Consider the following 14,526-nt stretch of genomic DNA (forward strand, 5'->3'; position numbering starts at 1 on the left):
ATGGATGGATGGATGGATAGAAGATAGAAGATAGATGGATGGAGGATTAATACTAGGGTTGGACCTAAGGTGTGCTAGGAGAATAGAATGCTTTACCATTGTGCTATATCCAAAACTCATATTTTAGAATTTTTATTTTGAGACAGGGTTTTGCTAACTTATCCAAGCTGGTTTTGAACTCACTATGTAACCTAGTCAAGCCTTGAACTTGTGTTTCTCCTGCCTCAGCCTCTGGGTAGCTGAGACTAAGGTGTGCACCACAATGCCTGACTTGTGAAAACTGTCCCATTTTAGATTTAATGCATATCACCATCTTAATTTGGTGGTCCTATTTTGTCCACTTGGATTGTGTAGTTTTTGTTTCTGACTCTTACTTTTAACATGTGATTTTGTTGTATTTATCTGGTTTCCTAGCCTATGGCACTTAACTGAACTAGTAAGCATCCCCGAGCTGTGTGGAATAGCTGTTACTTCTGGGAGGGGGTTCTGTATCTTATGGGTGAGAATTACAGGTCAGGAAGTTTCCTAGAACTCCAGAGCCTTTCCCCTCAGCTGGTGGCGCGGTTTCCATGATGACAGTATAAGTTTGTGGGTTTCCCTACACTCTTTACCACAGAAGCCCATCTCATTGGGAATCTGTAAGTGACTGGCAGAGACTGTCCTTTGACTAGTGATTGCACTGATGGCAGGACAGCCGTTCTCATGATCTTACTGCAGACAGCTGTGACTTAGCTCACGCAGTGTTCAGGAGGTATGTTAGTATGTAAGGATTGTTACAGAAAAAAACTTCTAAAGTACTTTTTATTTCTCTTTTAATCCAGAACTTGAAGAAGTAAAAACTTCAGCCTTGGACAAAAACACTAGCAGAACTATTTGTAAGTGTCACTGCGTTCGCGTTCTCCACCCTGCGAGTGTGAGCATGACTGCGTGAGGCCTGAAGCCGGGTGCCAGCACCAGTGTGCTGTCTGGTTTGCAGAGTGATATGTAGACCAAATGAAGCTGTTTGAGAATTCAAACTTAAACATACTTTATAGCACGCTAACAAATACCTTTTAGAAGCAAGAATTTATATTGTGGTTTTTCTCAGGCAGGACCAATAAAGGAAAGGATATTAAAAAGTTATGTGTGAGACCTCCATTAGCAGAGTGTTTAAGAATCTGACTTGTAGCCTGGGCCCAGCTCTTAACTAATTTCATCTAGGTGAAAATGAAAATTTATGTCATTTATTCTATATTTTATTTTGATATAGCGAGATGACTTAGTTGGTAAAGTGCTTGCTATGTAAGCATGAAGACTTGTTCCGATTCCTAGCACCCGTGTAAAAGGCAGGTGCTGCGTATACTCCTGTAATGTTGCACTGTGGGGGATGGGAAGGTGGGAGAAGGGCAGAGGCAGGCAGATCTCCAAAGCCTCCTGACCTGTCAGTCTAGTTAGCTAATGCATTCCAGGTTCAGTGAGAGATTCTGACTCAACAAGCAAGGTAGGAAGTGATAGAGGAAGATACAGAATGTCAGCCCCTGGTCTGTGCATACACATGTACACACATATGCACACACATAAACATCTGCGCACACACACACACACACACACACACACACACACACAGGGGGGGGGGGAAGACAGACAGACAGACAGACAGACAGATGAACACTCTGGTTCAGGCTGGTCTGGAGATCTGTATGTTGTTGAGGGTAACCTTGAGTTTCTGATTCCTCTTTCTCTACCTCAGGAGTGGTGGGAATTGAACTCAGGGCCTCACACATGCTAGGCAAACACCTACTAACTGAGCCACACTCCCAGTCCAGGCATAGATTATTTAAATACATGGAGAAAAAAATTTTGTTAGGTCAGTTAGATTTATTTATTTGTTTACTCTTGGTATTGATTATATTATACACCATTAACAAGCTTCTTTTTTCTCTTATGAACACATTATGGTAGCATTAGCACCAAATGATCTTTATAGAAATAGATAATATTTTCAGGAGAAAGTTGCAAGTATACTGAAGTTCAGAGTATGCGCTGGTGGACATTTATGTCCTCAGTAACTATTGCATGTGTTCTTCTGTGCATTGCTAACTCCAAATTTGATGGATAGGGGATTAGTGTCTTAAAGCACAGTCTAAACATCACATCATTTGACCCCTAAGTATGTCACTGTAGGTCACCTAAAAAGCCCCTAGTTACCCAACACACCCACATGTTGATTTATCACATATATCATCTCTTCTATCTAATCTGTGTTCAAATTTACATAATTGTGCCAAACCATCTTTCAATAGTTTCCTTCTTCAAAATCAGGATCTAAATGGAGCCAATACATAGTGTGTTTTGTCCATGACACACACACACACCACCACCACCATCTCTTCCTCCTCTTCTTCCTCCTCTTCCTCTTCTTAATTTTTTTTTATTTTTTATTTTATTTATTTTATTTATGTGAGTACATTGTAGCTGTCTTCAGACACACCAGAAGAGGGCATCAGATCTTATTACAGATGGTTGTGAGCCATCATGTGGTTGCTGGGAATTGAACTCAGGACATCTGGAAGATCAGTCAGTGCTTTAACTGTTGAGCCATCTCTCCAGCCCCACACCACTTCCTTCCTTCCTTCCTTCCTTCCTTCCTTCCTTCCTTCCTTCCTTCTTTCTTTGTTTCTTTGTTTCTTTCTTTCTTTCTTGCATTTTTTTAATTTATTTTTTTTAATTAGGTATTTTCTTCATTTACATTTCAAATGCTATCCCAAAAGTCCCCCAGACCCCTCCCCCCATTCCCCTACCCACCCATTTCCACTTCTTGGCCCTGGTGTTCCCCTGTACTGAGGCATATAAAGTTTGCAAGACCAAGGGGCCTCTCTTTCCACTGATGGCTGATTAGGCTATACACCACTTCTTTATTAATTGATCATATTGTCTTTTTTTCCCATAGAATTTGCCAAAGTAAACATTCTTCTTGTATTATTTAATTGCCTTTAACTCTTTCTTATAACTGGTAGTTAAATTTTATACTTGATTAGACTTAGGACCACTTCTTTTGGTAAGAGCAATTCACGGGTGTCCTGTGTGCTTCTTATTTATTGTTTTAGCACCTCAGAGCACCTCAGAGCACCGAGCATCTGTCCTAATGTAGGCTTTTGTTTGTTTGTTTGTTTGATTGTTTCTGTTTTTGTTTTTCTCTGTGTAGCCCTGGATGTCCTGGAACTCACTTTGTAGACCAGGCTGACCTTAAACTTTTTCTCCCCTCCCCTCCCCTCCCCTCCCCTCCCCTCCCCTCCCCTCCCCTCCCCTCCCCTCCCCTCCCCTCCCCTGTTCTCTTCTCTTCTCTTCTCTCTCTCTCTCTCTCTCTCTCTCTCTCTCTCTCTCTCTCTCTCTAATTTAAATGCTCACAAGGTATTTCTCCCTAAGAACAACAGTAGGATGCTCTTGGCCTCTGTCTCTCTCTTCCTTGCTCTTTCTCTTCCAACTTTTATCACTCCTATCCAGCATTTACTGAGTCTGCAGTATACTAGGTGGTGTGACTGAGGCAGAGGATTGAACTGAGAAACAGCCCCAGCCTTTACGGACTTAAGAGTGTTCCGGGGGAGATAGGACAGCATGGTAGGCACCCCGAGGAGGGACTTGTCACTGCCTCTGAAGGAGAGCGGCAGCAGCTAAAGGAAGGGCAGCTGTGTTCTGACAGGGGAGTGTCAGAGAGGAGTAGGAGCAGAGCTACACCCGCTGGAAGCTGAGGGGCTGGGCAGAGTGCGGGCGGACGGCCTGCCCAGCGGACCTGTCTGCTCCGGCCACTGCTTGGGCTGCAGTGTCCATCCACGCAGGCTTGGGGCTTTTCTACCCCTCCTGAGACGTTTCAGCAGATACTCCTGGGAGTCTTGTTTTCACTTGACCCAAATCTAGCTGTCCCACTTGCATTAACCTTTTAGATTTTTATTCACTTTTTGTTCTTTTACTCCACGTTTAATTGTTTGGTTGTTGGCAGCTTAGGATCCGTCTGCTCAGCCTTCTTCCCAGTGTTAGGCTCCCGAGCTTGTGCCGCTGTATCCAGCCTGAGAGAAGCCTGGGTTCTCCTTTACTGTTAAAAAACAAATCACATATGTATACAATGTATTTTCATCTTATCCACTCCCCCTATAGTTCCTACTGGGTTTCCCATACACACACACAATCCCTTCCCGCCTCTGTCTGTGTGTGTGTGTGTGTGTGTGTGTGTATGTGTGTGTGTGTAGTATGCTCACTTAAGCATTCAGTTAATTTTTCTATTCCTGTGGTGTTTCTTAAAATAATGTAGCTGGGTATAATCATATTTAATCAATAGAACCCTTTTAAAAAATCAAAGAAGCAAAATTATATTGATCAAGAGAACTGTGCAGTCTGCCCAGCAGGGTGACTATTAGCTGTGTGTAGCTTTGAGGCTATAAATATATTAACACAATATAAAGTAGAATACAGTGAAGTTATTCTGGTTGTTTTTCATACCACATAGTTAAGGTAGCAAGTGGCTACTGTGCAGGGCAGTGCATTCCATCTGTTTCTGCAACTATGCTATAGAACATTTACTGAAGGACATGCGTGTCTTGTATACTGGGGTGTTTTGTATCTACTGTTTGTGAGGGTCTGACTGTGGTTCATATTAACCAGAAATTTTAAAGTCTTAAAACTGTAACAAAACCACCAAAATTGGTGTGAGTACCGCACTGCGGGTATCTGGTTTTATCAAAGGACGGGTGTGATGCAGTGCAGGCCTTCCCGTGAGGAGCAGGGCACTCCCCGTGTTAGGCCACAGAGCACCCCATCAGCTCTGTAAAAACCTCACGTGCCTCTCATTTCTGTTTCAGATGACCCTGTCCATGCAGCGCCAACGACTTCCACGCGTGTGTTTTACATCAGTGTAGGGGTTTGCTGTGCAGTGATATTTCTTGTAGCAATAATATTAGCCGTTTTGCACCTTCATAGCATGAAAAGGATTGAACTGGATGACAGGTACCGTTCATGTTTTGGGGAGCATGTTACTTGCATGTGCATGAGTGCCCCTCCCCCAAGCCCCCCCCCCTCCATCCATGCACATTGTGCAGGGGAGGAGGGAGAGTGATGAAGCTCAAGCCAAAGAGGAACTCAGATGTCTCGGTTATTACTGCCTTTATGTTTTTATCTTCATCTTTTAAAGTTTGTGGAGTTATAACCTGGGGGAGAAATAAAGGTCAGAAATGTTTTTCATGTTTGTTATCCTGATTCGCCTCCAGGTCCGACTGCCTTTTTTAAACTACTTCCTTCTACGTCCTCCAGCCCCTCCCCGTCCCTCCTTCCATCCCTCCCTTCCTCCCTCCCTCCTCCCTCCCTCCTGCCTTCCCACTTGAGTATCTGCTGTACTTTAAAGTTTCTTGGATGATCCTAATGTGTAGCAGAGTAGAGACACCGGGTAGATAATTACACTAAGTGTTGGGACTATAAAGATTAATGATACTCTTCATGGTATCAAGGTTCTTTGATGTTAACCCATAATTATAGTATAGAATTGATGATTGTGGTATGTATAATGTAGTGTGGGAATGCAGAAGGTCCTGGCTTAACCTGGGTGAGTCACACACATTATAGCCAGACTATAGTGAAGGGTAAAGATGGAATGGGAGATACGTGCTCATAACCCACAATCCTTAGCGACAAAAGGCATTCTCAGCATTGTTTTTGACTTTGAACTTTGAACCCTTTCTACCTGTCTTGATCCCTAGTTGCAACTTGTCAGGTGATTCCATATCCCTGATGCTGCCCTTTGAGAGCTTTTGTTCATACTGGGGCCATGGGACTTCTTGCTAATCCAGACCCATTATTTGTACTCCAGATCCATCACCGTCTTTCCCACAACTAAAATAGAAGCTTTTTCCAGGCAGGGAGGAGAGACCCTTCTCTCCCCAAACTCTCCTAACACTGTACAGTAGAGCCATGATATCAGCATTCCCTTTGTAAAAGATCTGGGGGCTGGTTGGATCCAGCACTCTTTAAGTACTTTGGATCCAATACTCATGACTTAGTCTCCACTGTGCTCCTTCCCTTCCTTGAGTCAAAAGAAGAGAGGAGTGAACATGGCGGAGTGCATACAGGCACTCTAACCTGCTTTCTGTTGCCGTGATAAAACACTGGCCAAAACCATTGTGGAGGAGGGATGGGTTCATCTCAGTTCACACTGTCAGGTCATAGTCTAGGGGATGTCAAGGTAGGAACTGGAAGGCTGAACCATAGGGCATGGCTGCCACTGCCTTGCTTCCTTAGGCACTGAAGGCCCACCTGCCTAGGGGTGAAGCTCACGGTCGGCTGGACCCTCTCACATCTGTCATTAACCAAAACATCTCGCTTACATAGTCACGGGCCCATCTGATCTGGGCAGTTCCTCAACTGAGACTCCTTCATGAGACTCTAGGCTGTGTCAGGTTGGCAGCCAGCTCACTAGGGTAGTGGATGCTATGTTTCAGAGTGTTTGGTGTACACCGGGATCATGGAGTTCTTTGATTTTACAGAGGAAGAACTGGCATTTGGAAGCCGTTGAGGGGAGAAAAGACTAGACATCTTGTAAACAATTTCGACAGATGATATAAATGATGAGAGTTACTGAAGAGTAGAATAGTCAGAAGTCATACTTTGTGCTTTTTGTTTTTGGAGGCAGGGTCTCATGTAGCCCAGGCTGGTCTTGAACTTTTGATTCTCCTGCTCCACCCCCTAACAGCACATACTGTTATACTCAGCTCCACAGGTCTGATACTCATCGAGTTGAGTTTTCCTTGACTGCTGGTGTGTGTGTTCAGGCCATGGGTTCACACAGGCCGACATTGTGCTGTAACTCATAGATTCCATGAAGCATACGTGTCTTCCTGCTAAGTATTCAGCACTCACAAGCAAACTCTCTAGGTTTCTAGATACTGTCTGAATAAAAGCAATTATGTGATTGCTTGTTTTCAGGGCACAGCCTAGTAGTTAGGAGCTAGCCTCTGGGGCCAGGCCATCTGTATCTGATATCCAGCTGTTCTATTTACCAGCCTCTCAGCCTTCTCACGTGTAAAGCAGAGATTGTGGGCTGTGAAGAAAGGACGCTAGAGGGGTGGGTAGCAGATCTCAGCCGTAGCTACATGCAGTAAGTGCCGCCATGCCGACGTCATCCCCAGAACGATACAGTGGATAATCTGGCGTTCCCATTATTCCTGGCTTGCTTACAACACACCAGGCAAGCTAATGGTGGTGGCCAGCACTGGAGACACCTGCTGCTCCTCTCTACACTACATGGTTGTGTAATTAAGACTCAGAGACAGACGTAAAGACAGACTTGTGGGATTGTGGCAATACACCAGTACAAAGCAGGAGGGCTCCATTCTGCCATTTCTGTATTGTAGTTACATCAGATGCTTGCTGCCTGACAAGCTCTGTTCCTCGGGAGGCTTAGTGGTGCTGTGAACTCTTGGGAAGAGCCAGTGTTCTGTTACATATGAGGTTTCTCTGGAGGCAGAGGGTGTAGCTGTCTGAGACGTGCTCTCAGCAGGGACACATGGAGTTCGCGCGCGAGGCTTTCCCTCTCTCCCAATGCAGCACATTGATCTGTAGTCCATTACAGCAGAGTCTGCCCTGAAGGGGCTGCGTGGTCTCCTGCAGAGCTCGGTCTGTAGCTGCTCTCTCTGTGGTCTCCCCCTCAGGGAATGGAAAATCCATTCCTCGAGTATGGGGTGCTTGCATGTGTTATTTGGTAGTATTTTCTTTTTCTCTTCTACTTACTGCTTCCTAGCACCTCACTACCCTCAGCATTAGGGTGGGAGTGGGGGCTTTTTGTTTTTTCTTTTCTATATTTGTTTTTACCCTTGCTGTCGTAACAAACTGGCATACATAGTAATATACAGAGTCTTAAAGTTTCCTCTTCCTTCTCCTCCTCCTTCTCCTCCTCCTCCTCCTCTTCCTTCTCCTCCTCCTCTTCCTCCTCCTCCTCATCTTCTATCTTCTTCTTCTGACAGGGTTTCTCTGTATCTGTAATTTGCTCTGTAGACCAGGCTAGCCTTGAACACAGAGATCCTCCTGCCTCTGGCTTCTGAGTGATGGGATTGAAGGCGTGCATGAAGAATGAAAAAGTCGGTTACTGCGCTCAACCGTTCCCTCCGCATCACGTATCAGCAGCTGGAGTCGGCAGCAAGCATTCTGCCTGGCCCCCGTCTTCCCAGTCCATGGGCGTGGCTGCTTTCACTGAGTAGCTAACCCACTGTGCTTTGGGCTCTCACAGGGGTCCCAGTTTGCTTCCTGTGCTGGGCACCGGTGTAAGTGTTGGGGAGGTGGAGTGAGCAGGCACTTAGCTGTCCCCATGGAGCTTGTGGTCTGCCCAGATGAGACGTTCAGCAAGAAGTCCCAACTGGAAAGAGGGTGGGAAGGTCTGTGGTGTTCAGTGCTGCCTCCTCAGCAGCAGAGCACCTCCTGTCACACACAGACACTTGATAAATATTTATTGAATAAATATATAAATAGATGACTCACTGAAAATAGACAGTAAGATTTATTATTTTGAAGATCTTTGTTTAAATTCTTAGCTTATCCTAAATCTAGGTGCTTTCTTGCTTATGAAAAATCAAATTTATTTAGACTAGTCATATGCTACTAAATGTTAGTAAATATACATTTTAATCTGTTTCCTACCTCCTGTGATGGTGTCGGGCTGTCCTTGCTTCTCTTATAATCGTACGTTTGGCTCCAAAGAAAGTTTCTTGCTCCACTGTTGCTTCGCTCTTCTTTCACTTGTTCATTTCTGTTAAGGAAATGAAACTCTGACATAACTAGCCATCAAGCTTGACTGCTCTCAGTCATTTTTAGCTGACGCAAGAGCACCACCTACTGTTCAGTTGTCAAAGTTTACTCACCCGGACACATTGTTGCTCGCAGGGAATATCTGAGTTTTCACAGATATCATACATTTGAGCCTCACCTCCTGTGAGGCAGGTCTCCTCAGTCCTCTTCTGCGGAGGAGCTCTTATCTGTCCCCTTCTGTGATGCAGCCCTTCCCTCCTCTCTGCTGAAGACTACACTTCTAACAAATAGGACTTTTAGTCACATCTTTGCCAAGTACTCTGCAAAAACATGTACCTGTAGGTCACCGTTCTAAGGTTGGAGACATGATGCGCAGTATTCCTCATGATAAAAGAGTGGTCGTTTATAAATGCATGCCTGAGGGCCAAGCAGTGACCTCAGTGATGTACTTAGACATCTTCCGTGTAAGACCCTTTTAGCCGTCTTGTTGGGAGTAGCTTTATGCTTCCTTCTATCCCCACAGAGTTCGAGGCTCCAGAAGGATTGAATACTTTGCCTAAGCCACACAGCTGGTGATGTGGGCAATTGTGATTTACAGGTTTATGCTCAGCATTTGCTTATGACCAACTACATATGTAAACTCACATAAATCACCATTTAGTAACTTCCAGAACTCCAACCACACAGTAGCCTGACAAATCTTTGTTACATTCTATGAATTGAAAGTCCCCTCAGCAAAGTTGACTGTAAGTTCCCAGGAAGAAATAACAATCTGAAATGTGAGCGTCTCCAGGGAAAGAAGGCATGTTGAGGGCACATTAAATGAACAGGCATTTCACGTGGAGATTGTACTGTGCAGAGTGGCTCATGTGCACACAGGCTCTCTGAATGTTTATTGGAGGACACCTCTATCTCAGTACTTCAGCCATGACAGTAGGTCATTCTAAAGTGTGTTAGCGATAAAAGGCTACATAGCCTCCAGAACTCACTACTTAGATGCCTTATGTCTGTACGTTTTTCACATGTGTGTTTGGGCTCTTGAAATTGGCAAAATACAAATCCATGTGTAAGTATCCAGATTATATAGCAGGTGGTCACCAGTTCCATTGTAATCACTGGGGTTTGAAACTACGATGATAAGGTACAAATATCAGTCAGTCACAAGGTTCTTCATATGTAATAGTGGGCTCCACCACCTCTGTGGTGACAGGAGTTCTGTCTGGCTCTCTGGTTTTACTCTCTGTGCTGAATCTCTGCTTTAACATCTCCTCGGCTACAAAATTAAAAGGAATAGGCCAGTGAGATTGAAATGTTCCCCAGAGTGACCTGGGACAAGGTTTCTACCCATTGAGAAGATGGAAGAATATGCTTGGGAAGTGTTGGTTTATAGGAATTACAACACGTGAGTGACAAGATTTGCGCCCACCACCTTCAGGGGCTCCTCTTACTTGGAAAGTATGGGGTGATGTGATGTTTCAAGTTCTAGAGATTTCTGAGAACCATGAATTCTAAAAGTGGCATGGGAGGGGTGAAGAGGGACAACATATATGATTAAACAGTGAGACTGTGAGGACACCCCTGCCCCCGTTGAGCATGGCACTCTTGATTTAATCTGTGGCTGCTTCAACTCAAGACCATTTGATTTGGGCCATTGCTGAAATGAACTTGTTTTTCTCCTTTTCTGAAAGCCAGTTCAACTGAACAGCGTGGGGTTTTTTCTAGAAAGCCGAGACATAGTTCCTGACACACCCTGTGTGAGGTTCAGAATTGCTCTCTGAGCACGTCTACCCGCACTCCTGAATAATTTTGCTCTGATGGCATGCCCTCCGTCGTCACGTCCCTCAGGAATCCAGTTTGGAACGCTGATAGAGATGCGTGCCTTTATTGCATTGTTATCTCGACCAACTTATGTACCTTATATGTATGGGAAAGACATCTCTCACTGAGGCTCACTTATCAAGTATTTCTGTCTTCAAATTCTTTGCAGCATCAGCGCCAGCAGTAGTTCCCAGGGGCTGTCTCAGCCGTCTACCCAGACGACCCAGTATCTGAGAGCTGACACACCCAACAATGCAACGCCTATCACCAGTAAGAGTCAATTGAATCCTAAAGCTGTATGTGCTCTGTCTGTGGTTAGAGTATTTGTGGGATTAATGTACCAGTGTGTAACTTGTGTAAAAGTTGGTTTGATCTTCGATTTTGTTTTTTTAGAGCACTGAGTTAAAAAAAAGTTGGGGTATTTAAAGTAAAAATAGTTGCTAGAGCTAGTTTTGCTTTGGGGAGATTTCCATAGTTAATTTTATTAAAAGAGCTAATAAATCAATTTTATACAAATCCAGACTGAAGGTTTTCAGGTTACTTATATGGAATAAACTAATACTCTCATGGGGTACATAGAGACTTGGCATTGGTTTTACTCATCTGATGTTGGAGATAGAAGCCAGGGTCTCCAGCATGCCCGCTGTACTGTGTAAGGAGCTGTCCACCAGTCCATGCTGCTGTCTTCTAATCCTAATTCAAATCTCATTACCATTGATATGGTCTGCCTGTCTGTCTATGATTTTTCAAAACAGGGGTTCTCTGTGTAGCCCTGGCTGTCCTAGAACTTGCTTTGTAGACTAGGCTGGCCTCAAACTCAGAGATCCTTCTGCCTCTGCCTCCTGAGTACTAGAATTAGAAGTGTGTCACACCACAGCCCAACTTTTTTGTGGGGGTGTTTGGAATTTCCTTTCCTTTCCTTTCCTTTCCTTTCCTTTCCTTTCCTTTCCTTTCCTTTCCTTTCCTTTCCTTTCCTTCTCCCTCCCTCCCTCCCTCCCTCCCTCCCTCCCTTCCTTCCTTCCTTCCTTCCTTCCTTCCTTCCTTCGTGTGCCATGCTGGAATCAAACCAAAGGGCCCTCACACATGTTACAAGTACTTTACCACTGAGTGACATCCCTAGCTTTTAATTTCTCTCTTTAAAAAGAAAATCAACCTGTGTGTCTGTGTGTCTTTATATACATGAGTTCTAGTGTCCACAGATGCCAGAGGTGTGGGGTCCCCCTTGAGCTCGAGTTCTAGTCAGTTGGAATTGAACTTGGGTCATTTGGAGGAGCATTGAGTGCTCTTAGCCACAGAGCCATGTCTTTAGCCCTAATTTTCTTCTTATTAGCAGAATTTTGTTTTTTAGCTTAGGCTGGCTTGGAACTCTAGCATGTAGATTAGGTTGGCCTTATATGGGCCACCATTACCAGCCCATTTTTATTTTTATACACTTCAGGGTTAGGAATTTTGGGGAAAGTTTTTTTCTTTTTTCTTTTTTTTTTTTTCATTCTTTCTTTTGGTTTTCTTGAGATAAGGTTTCTCTGTGTAGTCCTGGCTGTCCTGGAACTCGCTCTGTAGACCAGGCTAGCCTCAAACTCAGAGATCTGTCTTCCTCTACCTTCTAAATGCCAGGATTAAAGTTGTGCATTATTACTGCCCAACTAAAATAAATCTTTTAAAAATATTTAACTGACAAGTTATATACAGTGTGATATAAAATATGCATGTAATAATGTAGTGTTATTGGACTATACTTTAGATATAGTGGGGAATCAGTTATGAGATGATGATGAGAATAGACTAACCTTCTGAAACTGTAAGCAAGACCCCAATTAAATGTTTTCTTTTATAACAGTTGCCTTGGTGATGGTGCCTCTTTGTAGCAATAAATGACCAACACGGGGAGGAAGATAGCCTTGATCTAATGTTATTACCAAGAGAATGTCAGTGTAAGGAAGACTATTGATGTCCTATAATTAGTAGCCTTTCCAAGGCAAGACCTGAGCCAGAGAGAGAGAGAGAGAGAGAGAGAGGGAGAGGGAGAGGGAGAGGGAGAGGGAGAGAGAGAGAGAGAGAGAGAGAGAGAGAGAGAGAGAGAATGCCTAGACCTGGCATGGGCTTTTGAAGCCTTAAAGCCAACCCCATACCTCCCAGTGACACACTCCTCTAACAAGGCCATACCTCCTAATCCTTCTAATTTTTACAAACAGTGCCTGGAGACTGTTTAATTATGAGCCTATGGAGGCCGTTCATACCCAAACCACCACACTCTCAGTGCCCTGCGGTGGTTTTTCTAAACTGTTTCCAACAAAAAGAGTCAAACGTGTTAGGAGAAAAAGCAGATTCCAGGTCTGGGTCAGGAAATGAACAAGGCAAATCTAAGACATATGATTGAGCAACATATCCCACTTACCAAGGATGGAGCCACTGAGTATACAAGAGAATAATGACTGCAGTGATTTGGAATAAAATATGTGTAATAATCCATAAATGTATAATGCTTATAATTGCTCAACATAATTATTAACTGGGGCTCCATCAATACCTTAGTATCTGACAGCTGGCTGAATGAATTATATTGCAGGGTAATGAGGTAGCACCAGTTGCTTAGAACAAGCATTTCCTTACAGAAGGCTCCCAGCTAATGACTATGAAAGGAATGGTACAATTAGACAAGGACATTTAATAAAATACTTAGTCTAGGAAAGACCATCATTGATGAAAGCCCTAAGCACAAAGGAAATGGAGGCTTCACCATTGGCCAGTCAAATCCTTCCCTGATCCACTGATAGATAAACTTAGCACTACAAAAAGTGCAACACCCAGGTATTTTATACCTGAGGATATGAAGTTCCAACCCCAGATAATTAGCCTGGATTTAATCAAGGCTAGAGCTTGGAGCTGTCCTGTAACACAGAGACAGAGGAAGAAGGTGAAGGACATGCCAGGAGCAAGGAGGGCAGTTCTGCATCATTGATTGTGGCAGGAAACAAGGGCCAACAAAAAACCTCAGAGAAATCAGAGCAGCACCTTTGGTCACTCTCAAGAAAGAAAGATGACAAACCCTTCGTGAAAATGCCGTGGTAGGTAGGAAGGTCATTTCTGCTCAGAAAATGCAAACCTTTAATGTCGCTTTTAATGCTGACATTAGGGCTGTCCTTACTGATGGATATGACCTTATGAAAGAGACTATATACCAATGAAAATAATTTACATATTAAAAATTTGTTCTTAAGGTGAAATTTACCTATTTTTTGTTTTTCACTGTGGACATTATCACAGAGAAACACGTAGTTCATATATCAATAGACGCTAAAAACACTGGAAACCTTTAACTTTTACATGTATGAGTGCGTTGCCTGCGTGTGCATGTGACCATGTGCATGAAGTCTCTGCAGAGGTCAGAAGAGGGCGTTGGGTCCCCTGGGACCAGCCTTTACAGCAGTTGTAAGCTGTCGTGGGTACGGGGAATCCCACCTGGGTCTCTCTAAGAATATCAAGTGCTCTTAAATACTGAGCTTTCTCTCCGCCCCACCCCCAACAAATTGTCCTAAAAACTCAATATAAATACAGTTGTTTTATGACTAAAAAAGGAAGGCCAGGCATGGTGGTACACACTTTTAATCCTAGCGCTCAGGAAACAGAGGCAAATAGCTCTCTGTGAATCTGAGGCCAGCCAGCTCTACATAGTGAGTTCCAGGCCAACCAGGGATACATAGTGAGACCCTACCTCAAACAAAACAAAATAGGAATAGCAACAAAAGGGATGGGGTGTAGTGGATCATACCTATAACCCCAGTATTTGGGAAACTGAGGTAGATCATGGGTTCTGAGCCAGCATGGGCTGCCTAGTGAGACTTGTCTCAAAAAGAAAAAAAGGGGTGGGGGCAGAAAACAAACTTAAATACTGGGCTTCGGGAGTGCTAACGAGAGTGGTCAAAGTGAAGATGTAGTTTATCAGAAGTG

General features: G+C 43.9%; 1 protein-coding gene across 3 annotated transcripts in view; it reads left to right on the plus strand.

Moving 5' to 3' along the window:
• Ryk (receptor-like tyrosine kinase) overlaps positions 1-14,526 on the plus strand; it is a 73,388-nt gene that overhangs the window by 35,987 nt on the left and 22,875 nt on the right. For all 3 annotated transcript variants that reach the window (NM_013649.3, NM_001042607.1, NM_001284258.1), the window contains 3 exons: positions 822-875; positions 4,833-4,977; positions 10,748-10,848. In NM_013649.3, the coding sequence (NP_038677.3) occupies positions 822-875; positions 4,833-4,977; positions 10,748-10,848 (300 nt within the window). The remainder of the gene's footprint in view (positions 1-821; positions 876-4,832; positions 4,978-10,747; positions 10,849-14,526) is intronic.

Source organism: Mus musculus, chromosome 9 (assembly GCF_000001635.26).
Source record: "Mus musculus strain C57BL/6J chromosome 9, GRCm38.p6 C57BL/6J".
NCBI lineage: Eukaryota > Metazoa > Chordata > Mammalia > Rodentia > Muridae > Mus > Mus musculus.